Source organism: Echinops telfairi, unplaced genomic scaffold, assembly GCF_000313985.2.
Source record: "Echinops telfairi isolate 266 unplaced genomic scaffold, ASM31398v2 ScPeMD7_70;HRSCAF=299, whole genome shotgun sequence".
Lineage (NCBI taxonomy): Eukaryota > Metazoa > Chordata > Mammalia > Afrosoricida > Tenrecidae > Echinops > Echinops telfairi.
In genome coordinates, this window is record NW_022103968.1 from 62,667,571 (window position 1) to 62,688,685 (window position 21,115).

Sequence of the window (21,115 nt, forward strand, 5' to 3'; positions counted from 1 at the left end):
CTAGGTGGGGTTGGCTTCAGGGGTGGGGATAGATGAGAGATGGGGAAATGTCTCACTTTATGTGTATATGTCCATCAATGTAATTTTGAACTATGTAGCATTTATTTAAAAATGTTAAAGGTTTCATTAAATAGGAAAGCAATTTCTAGAATAGGCAAATACATAGAAAGCAACACTTCTAAGTGGCTTTCCGAGGTCAGTGGGAGGGAAGGGAAAGTAAGACACGATGTGTAGAGGGCACTGAGGTTCTGTTAAGGTGATCGAAAGAGTCAGGAAACGCTGGTTAATGGTGATGGTTGAGCAATATGAAGGATATACTTAATGTCACTGAACTGTACCTGTGAAGATTGTTGAAAGCAAACATTTTGAGAAGAGGAGATCATTCCTCAGGTATTCTGAAGACAAGTCGAGGTTGCGGGTGTCATGCTGCATAGTTTGCATATTATGATGAGCTGCTTATTCCATGAACATTTATTTGCCTAATAGAACCATTTGTTTCTATTAGGTTTATGGTCAAGGTTTAAAAAGAAATGTTTTAAGCTGGCCAGGAAGATGCCTTTTGTCGGCTTCAAGGTGAGTGGAATCTTCATAGATTTTCTCCCCTTAATGATGGTACTTTCTTTCTTCTACTATCTATCCCAGTATTCTCAGGGCGACTTTGTCCCCATCTCCAGGGAATGCTTGGCAGTGTTTGGAGGCAGGTTGGGTTGTCACGCATGGGGTTGGATGTTGGCCAGGGATGCTTTCGGCATCCTGGATGTGCAGGACAGCCACCACCATAGAATGATCTGGCCCACACGTCAAGCACTGTCAAGGTAGAGACAGTCTGACCTGCACTGTTCCCCCAACAGATCTGTTTGGGCCACGGAGAGCTGTGAGAAGCTTGATGCAGATTGAACATGGGAACACAGGAGACCTGACAGACAGGGGCCGATGCCTTGGAGCGCATCTTGGCTGGATTGGATTTTGATGTTTATCTGGGGATTGGGTGCTAATGCCGGTCAGGGCTGTACAGGTTCTTCGGAAAGCTTGGATAAGGAACATTTTAGGCTTTGCTGGCAGTAGGCTCTGGCATAGTTGCTTCGGCCTGTGTGGGAGGAAAGCACCCTTAGGACAGCTGGGGAAGGACGGAGCTGCCTGTGTTCTGCTGAACTTTTCTGTAAAAAGACCAGATTTGCCCCTGGCCATAGTTTGCTGATCCCAGGTGCAGCCATTCAGGGAGATAACAGGTGAGTCTCTTGGTCTTTGTATCTTTCTGTGGCGTGTTCCTGCACTAGGTCCTCTCTACCCTCCACCCCCATGGAGGGTAAAACTTACACACTTTTACCCTTTTGTCCTTATAGCAGATGAAGATCAATAGGGCATGCCTTTGGCACATGAACCCTGCCTGCCCCCTGGAATTTCCCCTATCCTCTCTGGATTCTTTTTGTCCCAGCCTAAGGGCTAGCTCTCAGTGAGAATACCAGTTCCCTTTCCTGGCCACACTCAAACCCATGCAGGCAGACCGTTGTGCTATCTTCCCCAAACACATGCTGCCAGGCTGGTTTTCTGGAGAGAGAAGTAGAAATAATAACTGGAGTAGAGAATGGGAATGAGAATGAGTAGGCTTCTTCAAGAAGCTTTCAAAATATGGACTAGAAAATGGAATAGAATGAGAGCGTAATTTTTAACACAATTTAAAGTCCCCTTGTGTTTACATCCCGAGTCATTTTAAGTCCTAGAAATAAATTCCCATTAGTCTGAGGGAGTCCGGGGTCATAGAAGGTCTTACAGAGGATTGACCGTACCGCAAAAGATATAAGATTTCTCATGTTTCCCTCCTTACCCACCTCAGTAATAATTTAGGAACATTCAGCGTTTGAGGCAAATGAATGCTTGGGCTCCATAACTCATTCTTAAATGTGTAAAGTACCAGAATTAGAGGGGCCCAATGGGCTATGTAATCACCCTTCATTTCTCAGAAGCAGATTCTGAGTCATTTAGTGGTGTGTGTGTGTTTCTCTTATCCACTCACACTCATTTATTCGGCACAATTACTGAGTGCCCGTTTACTACCAGGTACTCTCTGGATGCTGGCACCACCAAGTTCTTCCTGGTGTGGTACATATGTTTTAGTAGGAAAGATGGACATTAATAGACAAATTAAGGATTTCACTTTGAAATCAGTTCTATTAGGAAGCTAGAATTGGGTAGTGTGGTTGAGACTATTAGGCCAGGATTGGAGTGGAGATGTGTAGTGCTGGGCTCTCTAATATAGCTCATTATCATTTTTGTATGTTTCATGTTATTGTAATGCCATGCCATTTATACCCACCCATCCTTTATTCACAACTTTACAAATAAGACCCTAGCATATCCGCCCTGTGCAGATTTCCCTGAGGGCCAGATCTGTCTGTATTGTAATCATCCAGGGTGGGCTCTGAGACCATTCAACTAGTTTAGAATGAGGTCTTATACATCAAACATTTGTCAACATATTGCTGAGAACAATCACTGTAATAGGTGTAAACTATTACTTGTAAGGCGAACTCCAAACCTACCCCCGTAAGTCTTTGATCACAAAGAGCAGCCCCTGTCCTTCTACCCCCTTACCCTGCCCTAGCGGTTTTCCTCCTCAGTGCTTTTCATTACTTGGCATTTCCTTTCTGTCCTCCTTGCTGACAAACAGCTTCATGAGAATCTGTGTGCTTAGTATGGGTATGTGTCACTTAATGTCCACTATATATTCAGTGAAATACAATGTTATGTGATTTGGACGTTGTGCAAACACCGTAGTATGTGTAGTATGCATGTTTGTATATACTGGATACACACTAATCTAAGTAACCTTTGAGCAAGCTGCTCTGGCTCTGTTAGCACCTGGAGCTCTCCCAGCAGTCCTGAGGAGAGCCTGGCTGGGATTGGAAGCCCCGAGGGACAGAGCAGGGAAGCTGTAGCCCAACACTTCCCACAGGCGTCTACTTGTGGGTGGCTGGGCAGGGCATGTACCAGCAGCCTAAGCTTCTGTCCTGCTGAGGTGAGTGAGTGAATGAAAGAAAATGCCTCTGAAGCTATGGCTAGGAGGATGTTAAATGAGTAACGCTAACGGATATATGCCAAAGCAGAAAGGGCCTAGTTCCTCTATGCATTTGACGGTCAGACATTAGAGGTGGTGACCAGCTTGTGATGTCATGCAGTCCTGGTTATTCTTACTCCGTACGTGGGGAGTTGTAGTTCCTGGTATGGAAGGAGCTCCTCATCACTTGCACAGGATGCTGTAGCTCGGCCTGTTCGCTGGTACTATTGATGGCTCTCCTATTTCTGTAGCTGCTGCCAGGGCAAGAGCAGGGTCCAAACACTGCCCTCCAGAAGGCCTGCCTTCAGCAAAACCACGCCCAGTGTCCCAGTGCCGATGTCAGCATGGGGGAGGAAAGGCATATGAGGGAGGGGAGTGCCTCTTCGACCTCTGAGGAAGAAGTTGGCTTTTCAGATTTGTGAGGGGCTGTCATTGCACATGTCAGCGCACAGTGAACAGCCAGCCTAGCACCACAGCTGTCTAAGAAGAAGATGCTCTCCTAGCTCTGGCGCCTCAGGCCCATTGAGTCCTTGCTGGGTATCATACTGGCTCTTCTCCTCGCCATCCTCTGCCCTCCCGGCTCCTTCCTAGCCTTTTCTTGCCTTTGTAGATCCAAGAGAAACTGAACAAAATCAAGAGTGATCTTCGTAGAAACATGTCCTTCCTGAAAGTGGACAAGGAGTATGTGAGAGCCCTGCCGGCCCAGGGTCTGAGTGCGGCCGCCGTGCTGGAGCAGCTCAAGGAGTACAGCGCGATGGGTAGGTGCTCGCCGTGTGTGGGCTCTTTGGGCCCTTACCCCCGTTGCCGTGTCAGCTGTTAACACTTGCCTCGGTTCACGATGGCTGTCCCCTTCTGAGGGTGGTGACTCCATCTCCCCAGCCCTGCCCTGAAGGAGCCTGTGGAAGACCGTTTTCCCAGCATCCCTCTCACAGCTCGGCCTCCTCAAGGGCCTCAGGTTGTGCTCCTTTGCAGTGTTCTCTGAGATCTCAAAGCAAAAGAAGTCAGAAGGGACAAGGTCGGGGCTGAAGGGTGGATGGGCTAAGGCTTTCTAACAAAACTCCGCTAGGACAACGTTTGCTACCCTTGACGAATGAGCAAGCACATAGTTAGGATGAGGGGAAAAGTTCCTGGAGAAGCTTTCCTGGTCCTTTTACTACCAATGCAGTAAAACCTCCGAGTGAGCCCCTCATGATCATCCTTATCCTTAGAGACATTTTGTGAAGATGGTGCCGTGGTTAGGTGTCCTTGAGTCACATCTGAAGGAAGCTCCCAGCCTTCCCCATGCTCACCACTGGAAACTCCCACTGCCACTGAATCCATCTCAACTGTCCGTCCCATAGGAAAGCGGAGAACTGGCCCTATGGGTTTTGAGACTTTCACATCTTGACAGGAGCAAGCAGCCTCATCTTACCCCATTAGAGGAACTGGTGAGTTCAAAGTGTTCACCTTGTGGTTATTAACACATGGAGTAACCTCTCCACCACCAGGGACCCCTTTGCTCATTGCTTAGGAACCCCATGGAACAGTCACCATTACCTTCTGAGCCGACCTCTCTGCCTTGAATGTAACAGGCCAGCAATTTCCCTCACAAGCCACTGTTGGGATTGGAACTTTTTCTTAAAGGCACCCTAATGAGACAAGTATATTATGGAGAGAACTTGTATGCAGGTATCTACTGACCACAGAGACAGGTTTAAACACATTTTTTGTGTGGAATAGACACATGCATTATGAACCAGAGCCCCCTGTCGCAATACTTTTGACATTCTGATACCAGAATGTTATTAAGGTTATGGGTATAAACGTATGGGAAGGGTAAATAAACCAAATAGCTTAGTGATTAAAAGTACAGCCCATTGAATTAGCCTAGATTCACTTTCTGGTTCTACCTCTTAAAAGTATGACCTTGAATGAGTTGCATAACTTCTGTATATCTCCATTTCTATGTCTCTGTAATGGAGACAATAATAATCATACTTATCTTAATGCATATAAGGGTTAAGTGAAATCCTATGTGTAACTATGTTCTATCCAGTACGTGCTTAATAAATGTTAAGATTTTTTTTATCAAAAACATGTGTTTATTACAATTTAAGATCATACTTAAAATACTTTTTAAAAAACATTCTAATTTGAGATGATTTTAGATGTATAGAAAAGTTGTAAAATGGTACAGAGTTCTCATTGACCCTTCACCAAATTTCTCCTTATAGGTAACATCTTTATATGAAAGGGCTTCAAAAAGTTTATGCAACAATTCCATTAAATTTTTTTTAATTATCCACTAAGTTTTGATTTCGTTTTCCCTTGAAGTTTTGAAGCTTCTCATAGAACTCTGGCATATTTCACATGTGTGAAAATGGAGAGATTAGTATTGGTACAATACTACAAAGTACAGATTCTCATACAAAGTCATGCAAACTTACAAATTCTCTACAAAGTCTCCCCAGTGTTTACATCACTAGTGTTGATTTTTCTACTCTAGGGTCTTAGCATAGTAGATTATGAGTTGGGCACCACAAGATCAGCAGCTCAAACTCAAAAGCCACTCCCTGGGAGAAGAATGAGGCTGCCTGCTCATAAAGATGAACAACCTTGGAAATCTATGGGGGCAGTTCCACCCTGTGCATAGCATAGGCTCTATAGCAGTGAGTGTGGTTTTGGTTCAAGGGTCCAGTCAGGGTTACCACATTGCATTTCGACAAATACATTTTCAATTCCTAGTTGGAGTTATTTTGGGTGGTACAGGATTAGATAGAGTCTAGAGTGTCCATACTCATGGTGTAAAGCTGGGGATGGCCCCCTAAGGCCTGTGTATTGAAAGGCCCTATAATTGTGAGAGCTGGTTGCTGCCACTGTGTTCCCTTCCTTAAGACATTGACCATTGCCATACTCTTTAGTACTAATAAAAGGACAAGAAATGAAATCATGGACCAAGTCTCTTGGAAACTTGTTGGTGCTGTGAGTTGAGCATTGGTCTCGCCAGCTCAGACAGGTCTCAATTTGCTCCCCAGGGATTCCAGGGCTCCAGGGATCTGTCTTTCTGCTTCTCCCTCAAAGATAGCACTGGGCTGTTCAATGGCAGTTCTGTGGTTAGAAGCCCTGGGCTGCTCCCAGGAGAATGACGAAGCAGTCTGCTTCCATAAAGATTGAGAGCCTTGGAAACCGGGTAAGGGCAGTTCTGTTATGCCCATCAAGTTCCTCTTGAGTGGAATTAACCCAACAGCAGAGGGCTCTTTCTGTTTGTAAAAGACTGGTGGCACCCCTGGTTGAAGATGGGTTTGGTTCTGAGCAGTGTCCCCTGGGGAGTGTTAGAGCCAGCTGACAGCCTGCCAGTGCTTGCTAGATTGAGGTGTAGGTCAGGGATTTGTTGTCCAAACAGCTGTCATCCTGCCAGAGAGAGGAGGCTTTTGTGCAGTCTCTGGCCTGGGACAGTTCTCAGTGTGTGCGGTCAATGGCACAGGGTGGCCCTATCTGCCCTCCTTTGGCTTCCCTATTGCCATGAGGCAGGGGCCAGCCAGGCCGCTCCCCTCCAACCTTCTGTACTCTCTTCTGACACCAGCTCTTCTGCCTACAGCACTCCTGTGCTGAGTTCCAGAATTCATTGCAATGGCCACACAGAACTCACAGATAACACTCACAATTAAGGGGGGATATTAGCAGAATTAACAAGTTACCACAAACCAGGACCAGAAAACATTACATCTATTTTTTTTTTTTTTTACCATAGCAACACCTCTTCTTGGCCCACAGCCAGGTCTCTCTGATCCTCAGCTCTCAGCCATGTAGTCCGTGGCCTCTGTCTTGTGGGCCAGCAAGCCAGCCCACTGCTCTACCTCACCGTCTCCTAGTTTTGGAGTTGTCCCTCTGTTCCGTCTCAGGGTCTCCTTGTCTCAGCCTCTGGTGCCCTGTCCTTGGGCTTCACCAGCTCAGACGGAGATCTCAAATGTGCTCCCTTTCCAGGGGTCTAGGGATTTGTCTGTCTGCTTCTGCTCACAGGTAGCTCATCCTTACAGCCAGAGAGGGGTGGTGATACCACAGCTGACCAGTCCCCTCTAGTGGTGTGACACTTGCCCTGTTTGCACAGTGCCGCCCAGTCGCCGGTGGGAATTGCAGAGACTTGGATGGAAGAGGCATGTTAAGCAGTTCACTCTATGATGGTGTGTTTCTGTACCAGCCTCCCAGTTACCCGCTTTCCACAGGGTTTGGCCCGGTGGCAGCAGAAGGCCCCAAGGCCCCGGCATCACTGGGTTTGTGGATCTGAAGTAGAAAGTCAGGAGGGGAGCGCCGTGGGCAGGAAGTGACACTTCTGGCCTCCGGCTGTGTTCCTCTGGGAACTGTGGCTCTGAGCTTTATCCAGCGTTGACCGTGCCCCTGATCTGCAGGATAGTAGCCTATCGTGCGGGTAAGCTAGAGCACAGAACAAGACAGAATCAAGCAGCCAGTTGTGGTGGGGCTGATAGCGACCGCTGTGACTTCACACGTGTGGAGCAGTCTGGGCTCTGTGGGGCTTTCCCAGGCTGCCATCGCCGGTAACTTGCTTGCCAGGCCTTCCTCAGCACCTCTGGTGGGTTCTGACTGCCAACCGTTCAGCCAGAAGGCAAGAGCTTAAAACTGTTTGTCCCACCAAGGACTCCCTTGATGCTAGAAGCCACTGGCAGTGGCATGAGGTCCGGCTGGGCTGCGGGTAGATCCCGGGTCCAGGTGCTGGATGGTCCCCTCTCATCATAGTTTGTCTAGACTTGCACTCCATTCCCTGGCTCTCACCCTGCTCACCGCAAGGTCAGTAGAAAGATGTCACTTTGTACTCCCCTTAAGAGGTAAGAGTTAGTCTTGGAAACCCGCAGGGGCAATTTTACGCTGTCCAATAGGGTCGCTATGAGTCAGAATTGACTCAGTGGCAGTGAGTCTTTTTGGTTATTTCCTCTGCCAACTGTTTTAACAGCTGCCCCACCTCCCAACAACTGGATAGGAAGGGAGAGGAGGGAGAAGATCAGGGCTAGACAACAGTAGCCTGGACCAAGAAAATGCTTCTGCTTTTCAAAGGTGGGAGGGGATGGATGAGGACAGCCGTGCTTTGAACTTTCTTTATTGTGCCTAAGGGCTTCTAGCACTTGTGCCACTGGCTTCTAGCATCAGGGTAGTCCTTGGTGGAGCAAACAGTTTTAAGCCCTTGCCTTCTGGCTGAACGGTTGGCAGTCTGAACCCACCCAGAGCTGCTGAGGAAGGCCTGGCAGCCAGACTGCTCTACACGTGTGAAGTCACAGGGTCGCTTTCAGCCCCACCACAACTGGCCGGTGGATTCTGTCTTGTTCTGTGCTTGACTTTCCCATTAGCCATTGGGAAAAACCGAAGATGATTATTATTTTTGGCATTGTTAGTCATTTCTGGACAATGTTTTCTTTCTGATGTAACATAAGAATGCCCCTGGAATCCCATTCCCACGTGATCTTGTTCTTTTGTGTCCAGAGGGGTTATCCCTAACTGTGTCATGCGAGACCTCGAGAGTCTTCCCAAAGGTCCCTGTGTACTGACCTAGTGGCCTTACCTTACTCCTCAGATGTCTCCTGGAAAGAAGGGCGCGCCTCGGGAACTGTGTACAACTGGGAGGAGAAGCTCACGGAGCTCCTCGTTAAGGTAAGCCCCACCACGTGATGGCTGCATCCCCTGGGATGTGTGCTCCTTGAGAGTTGAATTGATTTCCTTGCTTTCCCTCCCTTTAAAAAATATTAATTTATTGGAGGCTCTTCCAACAACCTACTCATCATTTATATCAAACATATTGGTACATACGTTGTCTTCATCATTTTCTAAACTTTTGCTTTCTATTGAGCCCTTGGGATCAGCTCCTCCTTCTCCTCTCCCTGCATTCTCTCCCACTATCATGACCCCTTGATAAATGATAAATTATTACTATTTTCAGATATTACACTGACTGCTGTCTCCCTTCACCCACATTTCTGTAGTTCGTCCCCTGGGTGGGGTTTGTTACGCATCGCTCATTGCAATCTGTTCCTCTTCCCCATACCCTCTAGGTATCACCACTCCCATTTCTGTTCCTGAGGGGTTTACTGACCTGGATTCTGAATGTCCTGAGCTCTTCTCTGTACCAGTGTATATACTCTGACCTGGCAGGAACTGAAAGTCAGGGCTGGGGTCATGATAGTGGGGGTGAGGAAGCCTAAAAGAACAAGGGGAATATTGTGTCTTTCATGGGTGCTATACTGAGCCCTGGTTGACACATCCCTTTCTTGTAACCCTTCTGTGAGGGAATGCTCTACTGTCTACTGATGGGTTTGGGGGTCTCTGTTCAGATCTCCCTCATTCTCAATAATATATTGTTTTGTTTTGTTTGGGGTCTTCTGATCCTGGTTACCTGATCCTGTCAGCATCTCATGATTGCACAGGCTGGTTTGCTTCTTCCATGTGGCCTGGTTGCTTCTCTGCTAGATGGCTGCTTGTTTAACTTCAAGCCTGTAAAAACCCAGACACAATATCTTTTGATAGCTTGGCACCATCAGCTTTCTACACCACATTTGTTTATGCACCCATTTTGTCTTCAGCGATTATGTCAGGAGGGTGTGCATCACAGATGGCCAGGTTGTTAGAACAAAGTGTTCTTGCATTGAGGGAAGGCATGAGCAGAGGCCCAAAGTCTGTCCACTTCCTCAATGTATTGCCATATAAATATACGTACCTCTTTTTATGAATGAATATATTTATATAAGTGCACACCTATGTTTATATCTCTAACCATAGCTTTGCTTCCTAGATCTTTCCTCTGTTTCCTTTTACCTTCCTCCTGCCCCACCATCATACTTGTCCTTCCTCTGCCTCTTAATAATTCTTCTCAGCTAGATTGTTGTTATTCCAATGCCACCGGGGTCTCTACATCCTCCTTATTGTTGTTCTTAATTCCCTAGTTGTTCCCCTATCTATGGCAGTGTTTGCTCACCACTCCTTTCCCCTGCCTCTTCCTCCCTTCAAATCCATCCGGAACCATCAGCCCTGTTACTTTCTCCTCTGGCTGGCTTCCTATGCCTATCTTATATTGGTAGGAAAAACAATAATAACAGAGACAAAATAAAAAGAAAACAAAAGGTTAAATAACAAGAGGGGGGGAAACTGGCAGAACCTCCCCACAATGCATATATAATTCCAACTGTATCCACTGACCTTTATGACTATCCCTCCATCTGTCCTGGGGGTTCTGGGAATTGCCCTTCCTAGCCTTATGTCTATGTTGGGGACTTCTCAGGGGTGTTTTGTATTTGCTCTGCGTCCATTTCTGATCTGTAATGTTTCCATCTTGGTTCGCCCCACTGTGGGGTGGTCAGGCTGAACTCACTCCCCGCCGTGTGTCCACAGTATTGTGGTACGGTCCAGCGAGGGGACATCAGGTTTCGAGCTATTGTCGGCCCTTCAGTCTTCTCTGTGCCCTAGCAGATCCTTGCAGGAATGTCATCCTCAGGGCTGGCTAAGACAGTATGGGGTCTACCCCTCACTCTCTCTTTTTTCCTTCCTGGTTTGTGGCTGTGGCAGGCCGACCTGTCTCCCCAACCTGTAGGTTTAGTGTTGTCCTCTGTAGCACATACTTCTAGGGTCCTCCCTTCCTTTTTTAACTGGACACAGTGACTTAAGGAAAGTTTTGATGAAAATAAAACCACATCACTTTGGAACTTTTTCTTTGTGCACACCAAGGCAGACTCACAGGTTGTCAAAGACGTTGTCAGCCTGTACAAAGTGGGTTCCATGCCAGGCTGCTAACTTCAGGGACAGCAGCTGGGAACTACTAGCTGCTTCTAGGGAGAGTGAGAAGGCTTTCCACTCCTGTATCGATTTACATGCCAGAAACCCACAATAGTCTCCTTGCTCTTTCAAATATTTTATCCTTTACTGACTTTAGTATTGCCTTTCATGTCTTCTTTGGGTAATCAATCAAACTTGGTTTTGAAGTCTATTCTTGTCATATGAATGATCTGAAGGCCTTTGTTTCTTATGCCTGAAATTGCTCACACGCTACTAAGCATTATGGATTTGCTGACCAGAACCTCTCTATTCATCAAATCTTTACAGGGGCTCCTCATTATGTACAATGTAGACCCATCTCACTGCCCTCCAGCCCATTCCAACTCATAAGGACCCCATAGGATAGGGAAGAACTGTCCCTGATGTTCCGAGACCCATGTATCAACACTATGCAGCCTTATCTCTTTACTGAACACATCTGGCTCTGATTCTGTTGTTCTTCCTCTTCCACGTCCTCCTGGTTCTGAGGGATGAATCCTGTTGTTCTCTCCAGATTCACTCAGCTGACACTTCCCGAGCACTCAGGCTGTTTGTGAGCACCAAGTACCCAAATCTGGTGCGGCACTGCCCTGCAGGGACTGCTTTGTGTTACACACTTGAACGTATCACTGCAAATCAATTCATGGGGGGCAGAGGTCACCAAAGATGAGAGTATTTCCAAAAGGTCATGCAAAAGTGCCATTTTCTTTTTAAAAAAATTATTTTATTGAGGGCTCGTACAATTCTTAACACAGTCCATACATCCATCCATTGAGTCAAGCACATATGTACATTTGCTGTCCTCATCAATCTCAAAGCATTTGCCCTCTACTTTAGCCCTTAATGTCATTTGCTCATTTTCCCCCTCCCTCCCTTCCCCCCTCCCTCATAAACTCTTCATAATTCATAAATTATTATAGTTTTGTCATAAGTTACACTGTCCAACGTCTCCCTCTGCCCTCTTCTCTGCTGTCCATCCTCCAGGGAGGAGGCTATACTTAGATTCTTGTAATTTGTTCCCCCCTTCTACCCCACATTCCCTTAAAAGTGCCATTTTCTTTTAACTAAAATTTTCTTCAAACGTTTTGTAGCCCTGTAGACTTCTGCCTTTTCTAAGCGGCTATAGCACTCCTTCTCTGACACTGACCATTCTCCCTCCCCATCAACTCTCTTCCCTCCCTCCTACATTTGAGTCAGCAATCTCTTGCAAGGCTCTGTCACAGAACTCAAGAACTGTCCTTCCAGTTAACGGTTACGAAGGCATGGGCTCCAGTTTGGGGATCAGGGTCAGGACACATGCCAGTAAAGCCTACAGGGCTCCCCTAGCACTTCTCAACAGCACCCCTACTTCATCTCAGCCATGCAAGCCGTCAGACCTATATCTCAGCCTTGCAGGCCTCCCTGGAGAACCCAGCTCCCTGGGGACAGGCCTCTGTGCTGGTGGTCTTCCTGTCTTCCTGCCACACTACTAACTGCTTCATAGCCAGTGTGGCAGGTTTGTCAGCCCTTTGAGCTGCATTCCCAGTGGCAGGTTTCCCTGTCGACTGCTGACTCAGACATGTTGACACTTGGTCTGCCTCAGGGTCCTCTCCAGGCTTCTCACTGTCCTTGTTCACAGGCCTGGACCCAAGTCACAGCTCTTTGAGGAGGCTCCTCACCATCTCTCTCTTTCCTCTCCCTCTTCTCTTTTTGTCTGTGAACCTTGGTGTGTATATTTATGCAAACTGCTGGTCAGTGTCAAAGCACAGCCTTCCCTCCAGGACCACAACTGACCTGTCTTCTCTTGGTGGACCAATCCCTGCAAGGTGTGTATAATAGCCCAGTCACTTGGCAGATTTCAGGCCAGGGCCTCACAAAAATATCACACCATTAAGTTGTTTGTAGTTCAACCAGGTTATTTCCATCATTTCAATAAAAGTAAGCTCTTTGGGGCAGAACACTATGGGAAAGAAAGGTCACCTCCCGGCCTTAAGGGAAAACACCTCAAGTGGTTTTACCAAAGAACTAAGGCAAAAGGCCACATAAAAATACTCAGTTCATCACATCTTAACTAGGTTCTTTGCATGCATTATACTCTTTAATTATAGCAGAGCTCAATAAGGTAGTCAGCGGAAGCATCTCCTTTTGCATAAGAGGAAACTGAGCCTCTGATAGGTTATTTGACCTAAGAGTGATAGCCAAAGCTAAGATGTCAAACTGATTCTCTTTGCCGTCCACGGCTGTGTTTTGAACCACATGCATACTTTATCCCTTCCCGCATCATGAATGAACACATTTGCATGGCCATCTGCACCATTCTACAATAGTATTTGGTCAGGGAACTTACCTTTCTCATTTTTTCCTCTTCCTAGTGTTATTTCTAATACCTAGACATTGTTGTGTATTGCATGGCTTTTTGTCCTATGTAGTGTAATAGTCTTTCGTGTATTACATGCTTGATTTTATTTTATTTTTCAGGTTTATGGAGATTTTGCATGGAGTAACCCACTGTATGCAAATATCTTCCCTGGACTCCGGAAGATTGAAGCAGAAATTGTTAGGATTGCTTGTTCCCTTTTCAATGGAGGACCTAATTCCTGTGGCAGTGTAAGTACATGCAGATAGCATCCAGTAGTTTTGTTTTGTTAAGCTCAAAATTGTGGTGTTTATTAAAAATCTATTACTATACAAGTATAGTGATCATTATACAAAAATGCAGGTTAACAATATCAATTTCAAAATACTGCTTGCTATGTTGTAATCCATAAACAGTCACCATTTCAGAGTATGCTGTGCTTGACACCTTTTCCCTCTAATTTGAAATCCACATGAAGTTGCTAGAATTGTTTAAAGGACAGTTTGTTCTTATCTACTACAGTTCCCAATTGCTGTGATCCAGCAATTCTGCTCTTAGGGATATACCATAGAAAAACTAATATATCCATGTATCATAATAGTTAAAAAGTTAAAATAATTTATAGTTAGATGGCTAAGTAAATTGTAGAATGATACATGTGTTTTAATCCATTTTAGTTGTTACTGATGCTCAAATAACCCTACCTTTGGCAAGTAGGAGGGGCTCCGTTTTAGCTCTTGGGTCTATGCTTCCTGTTTGCTGATTTGACAAAATATTTCACATCATCTTAATCATGTTTTTACTTCAGCCCTGTAATCAGCCATTTGTCTAATGAGCCCCAATTTATTTTATGAAAATGTAAAATATTTACATGTTTCCACACTTAATTTATGGAACAAGGCAAATAAAAAATAAGCAGAATGCAAATGCTAAACGAAGACATAGAAATTGTAAAAGAGAGAGTTAGAGACATGCGGGATAGAAGATAAAACACCTACTTCGCACTCCCGTAAAGAGCTCCAGTCTTCCAACTCAGAGGCAGTTCTACCCTGCCATAGAGGGTCGCTATGAGTCAGAATCAACTCGATGACAGTGAGTTTGTTGTTGTTTAGAGAGGAAAAATAGATAACCTGTAAAGGTATAACTAGAACCCAGCAGCTATTCCCAGTCATAAGGAGGGTGGGGACAGGTGGGAATGGATGAAAGATTAGCCCTGAATTCATCATTGTTGGAGCTAGGTGATTCCTTTAAGAGCTGTGACTGATGATACTCTAGTTCTTCCATTGGACTTCTACATTTCATGCTAAAAATTCTGTTTGGTTTCCTCTTTTATTTCCTCTTTTAAAAGATTTTTTAGTTGTTCATTGTTGAGAGTATAAGCAGCAAAATATAGTTCACCCCAACAGTTTCGACATGGATGCTCAGTGACGCTGCTTCCATTCTGAGTTGTACGACCATTCTCACCCTCCTTTTCTGCGTTGTTCCTCATTGACCTAAGTTCAGTAACCACCCCCCATTCCCCCAGTGTTCCCACCTAACCTTTTGTGTTGCTGTTGTCAATTTGAGCCCATGTAGGTGGTTCTTCAAAAATGTAATTCTAAAGGCAAACCTTTTCTTCTTCTTCTTCACTAGTTAAGCTAAACTACTGTTTGGTTTGAAGACTATTTCAAGGAATGTTTTGGTTTAAGGCTTTTAGAATGATTTTAGGGCAAAGTTTCTGGGATTCATTTGCCCTGTGTAGCTATAGAAAGTCTAGAGTCCATTTTCCCTGTGATCAGGATCTTTTCTCTGGAGCCTTTGATCAAAGCATTCAGTAGTGGCAGCTGGGCCCCACCCAGTTCTCATGCTCTGTGGCAGAATTATTCATGGGGGTAGTTAGTCACACATCCCCAATCTTTCTCTATTCTGGACTCTCCTCCCTCTGTTGCTCCAGGGGAATGGAGACCAATTAGTAGGCCTTGAATCACCACTTGCAACCAATATACCAGGAAATAGAACAGAAGCACTAAGTGTGTTAAAAGGCCAATTAGCTAAGTAGTTCCATGACCCCAAACAGTCACCCTAAACCTCCAGACTAAGGAGCCAAACCCATGAGGTATTTGGTTACACATAAGCGGCTTTGGCAGGTATTCTTTTTGTTGTTTTTCTTATAAGTGCACTGTCACACAACTCTTTCCAATTCAACTTTTAACAGGTGTGCCATTTAATGACAGCAATTACAATAATCAGCTATACACCTTACTCTTACTCAAGGTATTACCACCACTGTTAACACACCTTCCCACCTCTGCGACCCACTAATAAACGTTGGTCTCTATACATTTGCACCTCTATTGTCTATTTATATACGTGAGGTCGTACAATATTTGTCCTTTTGTGATTGACTTCTTTCACTCACTGTAATATCGTCAAGGTCCATGCATGCTGTAGCATGTATCCAGACTGAGTTTCTCCTCTTGGCTGGTTAGTGCTTATTGCATGTAAGTACCATACTTTGTTGATGCATTCATCTGTTGATGGGCTTTTAGGGGATTCCCTGGTTGGGCTATTATGAAAATTGCTGCAGAGAACAGGGGTGTAAGACTCTTTTTGAGTCTTTGTTTCAAGTCTTTTGGGTCAATACCTGGTAGTGGAATTGCTGGGTCGCATGATAGTTCTATTTTTACCTTTGTGAGGAGCTGTCTCCATGGCTGTACCTTTTGCATTCCCACCAGCAGTGAACATGGGCTCCCGTTCCCCACTTCCTCACCAACATTTGATCCTTTTAATATTTTGTGACTTCGCCATCCCAGTGGGTGTGATGTGGCACCTCATTGTGGTTCTGGCTTGCAGCATCTGTCTGAGGGCTGATGACTTCCAGCATCATTTCACACGTTTTGGTGACCATTTGAATGTCTTTTTGATGAAAAGTCTATTCAGGTCTTTTGCCTGCTTTTATCCATACACTCAAATATCTTATTTTCCACGGATATTCTCCTAGTCAGTAGCTTCCCTTTTTAGTTTTTCCGCATAGTGTTCTGATGAACAGAACTTTCATTTTTATGAGCTCCTGCTTATTTATTTTATCTTTTGCTTCTTTGACATAGAAAATCCTTTGTTAAAAGTGTTGATCCTGCTCTCTTTATTAATTTTATGGTTCAGTGTGTACATTAACATCTTGATTTTGTAAGGGTTTTGGGGGCGCGAAACGGAATTAAAGATCCAATTGGTAAAGTTTTAGAAGCAGGCTTTATTGAGAAGCTTGCGGGCGGGTTCAGTAACTCACGTATTGAGCTAATGAAACGGCGCGAGGGGAATTCTGGCTGCGGTTTTTTATATCCCCTGGTGGCAGGCACAGCTGCACACATGGGCTTCAAAGGGAAGCGCTCATTAATCTTATCTATAGGTCCGGGACAGGTGGAATAAACACATCTTCAAGGAACGTTAATCTTATCTATAGGTACGGGGCGGGTGGAGTAAACATATCTTCAAATAACATTCTTTCTCGGGGATGTCTGGTTCTCAGAACTGGTGATTTTCAGTGAGGGGAGGGGAGGCCGATGTGAGGGAGGCCCATGAGAGGTGAGTTCTGAGAACCAAGAAGGTGCCAGATTCAAAATGGAGTCCCTTGTGCCAAGACCAGGCAGATTTGATTTTTTTTTTTAGTGTGAGGCATGGAATCTGCTCCACTTTTCTCCATTTGGAAATGCAGTTTTCCCAGTACTGTTTATATCCTCATCGAATGGACTTAGCACCCTTGTCAAAATTCAGGTGACCATAGAAATGTGGGTTCATTTCTGGACTCAGTGTTGTATCCCTCTGATCTGTGTGTCCCCTGTTGGAGCAGAACCAGGCTTGGGGATTGCTGTAATGTAGATGTTTTAAAACCAGGAAGTGTGAGTCCCCCTACCTTGTTCTTCTTTCAAAATTTATTAGGGGTCTTTTACCTTGCCCTTTGAAGTTGGAAGTTTAAAACTTTATATCTGCAAACAAGACTTTGCAATTTTTAATTGGGAGTACACTGAATCTATAGGTCACTTTGGGTTATATTGACATCGTAACAATATTAAGTGTATCCACACACATGGAACAGCCTTACATTTAGTGAAGTCTCCTTTAATCTTTCAGCAGTATTTTGATTGTTGTTTTACAGCTCAGCGAGTTTTAGTACATACAGAGAGTTGTGGAATCACTACAGCATCAGCACTCGGAACTGGTCCGCCATCCCAGCACTCTCCTCTGTGTGCCTTAGCCATTAGCAGGGTTGCCTGTGCAGCCTGCCACCGCCACTGCTTCAGAAGCTCAGTGGAAGGGCTAGGCCTTATGTCCAAGCAGGGCTAGGAGAGAGAAGGGTCCAGGGATTTCCTGCACACTCTCTGTGCTACAGGTCCTTGGCCCAGAAAGTGGTGATTCTCTTGGAGCCTGTTTGTGGGGTGGGGTGAGGACGGGGGTCCATGCCTGCTGTGTCGTTCTGCACAAGTGTTTTCTTGTTTTCTTTGTGTAGTTCCCTCATGTTCTTGGTTAGATTTATCCTGTGTATTTTATTGTCTTAGATGCTCTTGTAAAAGGAATAGTTTCCCGGATTTCCCTTTCAGATTCCCGTTGCTGGTGTTTAGAAACCCAGCTGATTTTAGTTTGTTCGTGGATGTTTCACTCTCCACCGTTGCTAATCCTCTCTTGACTCAAGAAAATTTTTTGTGGAATCATCGTTTTTTTATATAGAGAATCATATTAATTCCTTTTCCACTGAACTTTTTGAAGCCTCTTTACGTGTGTGTGTGTGTTTATATATGATGATACCTGTGAAGAGAGATGATTTTAATTGCTCCTTACCAATCTGGTTACTTTTAATTTCTTTCTCTGGTTCTATTGCTCTGACTAGAATGTCCAATACAATATTAAATAGAGGTGATGAGAATAGACACCCTTGTTTTGCCCCAGTTCTGAGATGGAGGGAACTTCTCAGTCTTTCTCTAATGTTGGTTTTTCAGTGTTCATTTACAACAAAAACAAAACAAAAAACTAGAATTTCTCTAGGTGGAGGGGAGCTACCTTAGTACACATCTCCCACCCTCCCCCACCTAGGCTAGCATCGAGCAACTCTCTCTGCGTTAGTGCACCCAGTTATGTAGCCTGGGAAGGTTTTCTCTGGTCACAGTGAACTTTTTCATGAAAGCAGTTTCGCTCAAACCTCAGATAAAAGCCCTACATTTGGTGATAAACAAGACAGACATTACCTCTGCCCCCTTGTTAATAGCAGGCCTAAAAATACAGGTAATTGTAAGAACTTCCTTGGAGGCATGGTGGGTAACAGATGGATGCTAATCTCTTAAGTGAGAAAGAGAAGGCTTTCTACTACCATGAAGACTAACAGCCTTAGAAAGCCTGTGGAGCAGTTCTGTCTGTCCCACCCACTTGCTATGAATCAGAATGGACTTACCCAGTGGGTGTTAAGGGAAAGTAGGGGGGCGGTGGGGGCTCAGTGGTCGAATCCTCATCCTCCATGTGGGAGACTGATTCTTGGCCAATGCTCTCTCTGGCCACAGTGAATTTTTCTGTAAAAGCAGTTTCGCTTCAACCGCATTTTTTTGTGATTACCGATCTAAGAGAACAGCATATGGCTGTGAAATTTTGTTTCCCGCAGGGAAAAATGCTGCAGAAACTGTTGTGATGTTGAACACAGCTTACAAGGACAACACTATGGGAAAAACTCAAGTGTACGATGAGTGGTTTTCTCATTTCAAAAAAGGTGAAATGTTGATTGAAGACAAACCTCATTATGGATATCTATCAACTTCCTGAATGGATGAAAATGTCAATTTGTAGTTCATTCCAACAAGTCAGATTTAATCAAGCTTTCTATTTTGAGGTTCTGGAAAGATTGCATAACAGTGTGCAAGAGAAGGCCTGATGTTTGGCAGATGGGGGACTGGTTTTGCCCAATGACAATGCACCTGCTCACGCAGCCATCTCAGTGCATCACTTTTTGGCAAAAAAAACCCCCAGCATGCCTCTCTTGCCCCAAACACCTTACGCACCTGACCTTGCTGCCTGGGACTTATTTTTGTTTCCGTGAATGAAGAAGGACATGAAAGGACAGTGATCAGAAGAGGTGAAAAAAATTGAGGTAGTGCTGTCAGCCATCCATACAGATGATTTGAAACATGTTTGCAAGAATGGTGTGTTAGACAGGGTTCTCTAGAGAGATAAAATCAAATTCCTGATAATATATTTATTTATAAAGATAATTAGATATATAACGAGAAATGAACTTTTAAATCATATACAGATAAATATACAATACAAGAAATAAACAGTTAAATTAGAAGCACTATAAATGGCTTAGTGCAACTCACATCCGTGAGAGAAAGTTGAGAGACTAGCAGTCCTTCAAGTCTGTCTGATGCCAGATCTTCCTCTATTTGTAGAGAGAGCTAGGCTATGTCAGCACAGCAGCCAATCACAAGGCAGGTCACCAACCGCCAGTCCCCAGCTCCAAAGAAGTCTTAAAGGGACCTCAACTTACAGCAACACAGTCCACAGGCTAGGCGTTCCACAGGCAGTGTAGCCTTTAAATTGAGGCACAGGACATGCAAGGCAGCCGCACACTGGTCCGATGATCACAGAGTGAGAGACATTACCCTTGATCATGCCCTACCAGGCCTCCCACACCCTTCTCACCTCTGATTTGGGTCACTTGTTCCCTTGTCCCTGGGTTTGTTAATACCACTACCTTTCCCCCCACCTCCCTCTCTCTGATGTCCCCCAGAAACTGTTGGTCCCATTGTTTTCTCCTCCAGATTGTTCATCCAGCCTATCTTATTTAGACAGACCTGCAGAGATAATAACATGTACAAAAACAAGAGAGAGCAAAACCAAGCAACAATATACAGCAAAACAACAACAAACCGATGGCAAAAAACAAAACACAACAAGAAAGAAAAGCTTGTAGTTAGTTCAAGGATTGTTTGTTAGCCTTTAGGAGTGTTTTCCAGTCCAGTCTGTTGAGGCACCATGTCCTGGCCCCAAAGTCCACATTTTGCACTCACTGGGGACATCGCTGCTCCATTCCCTTACTGTTCTGTTGCACCCCCTTAGTGTTTTGCCTCGGTGTGGTGGGATCAGATTGGTGCAGTTCCCACACGATATCTTTGGTTTTGTCCCCTGTAGGACTATGGATCAGTGAGGGGCGTCATGTCTCCTAGTGGGGCCAGCCATGTGGTCCTCTCTGTCAACTGGCTGTTCTAATTGGGAACATTGTCCTCACAGCCTCATGGACCAGGATGTGCTCCACTGTCTCCTCCTCCCCCTTCATCTGCTCCCTTGTGCTCTGATCAGATATGTCCCTCTCCGGGAGTTGAAGATTCAATGCTGTCTTTTGAAATACATTCTTCTTGGGGGAGGGGCAAGTGTCCACTTTGGAGCCGGCCCCCCAGACCTCTCCACTGGTTCCCTATCTTATAGTTTTTTCATGTCAATTTGATGAATAATACTAATGGTCTTTCATACGTTGAAACATCGCTGTATTTCTGGTATGAATCCCACTTGGTCATGGTGAATTATATATTTGTTTTATATACTTTCGTATTCTGTTGGCTAGTATTTTGTTAAGGATTTTTACATTGATGTTCATTAGGGATATTGGTCTGTAGTTCTCGATTCTTGTGGGATCCTTGCCCGATTTTGGTATCAAAGTTATATTAGCTTCATAGAAGGAGTTTGCTGTCTTTTTCTATGTTCTGGAAGAATTTGTGTAGGATTGGTGTCTTCCCTAAATGCTTGGTAGAATTCTCCAGTGAAGCCATCTGGTCCAGGGGATTTTTTTTTCTTGGTAATCCCTGGATAACCTTGCCTGTTTTTTCTATTGCTATGGGTCTGTTGAGATTCTTGACATCCATTGAGGATAGTTTAGGGAGGGATTGTTTTTCCAAGAATTTGTCCATGTCTTCCAAATTTTT

General features: G+C 44.8%; 1 protein-coding gene across 1 annotated transcript in view; it reads left to right on the forward strand.

Annotated features, from left to right (window-relative positions):
• LOC101638049 (sphingosine-1-phosphate lyase 1-like) overlaps positions 1-21,115 on the forward strand; it is a 53,561-nt gene that overhangs the window by 14,243 nt on the left and 18,203 nt on the right. The window contains exons 3-6 of the mRNA XM_013004236.2: positions 506-573; positions 3,666-3,813; positions 8,616-8,692; positions 13,301-13,429. Coding sequence (XP_012859690.1) covers positions 506-573; positions 3,666-3,813; positions 8,616-8,692; positions 13,301-13,429 — 422 coding nt within the window. The remainder of the gene's footprint in view (positions 1-505; positions 574-3,665; positions 3,814-8,615; positions 8,693-13,300; positions 13,430-21,115) is intronic.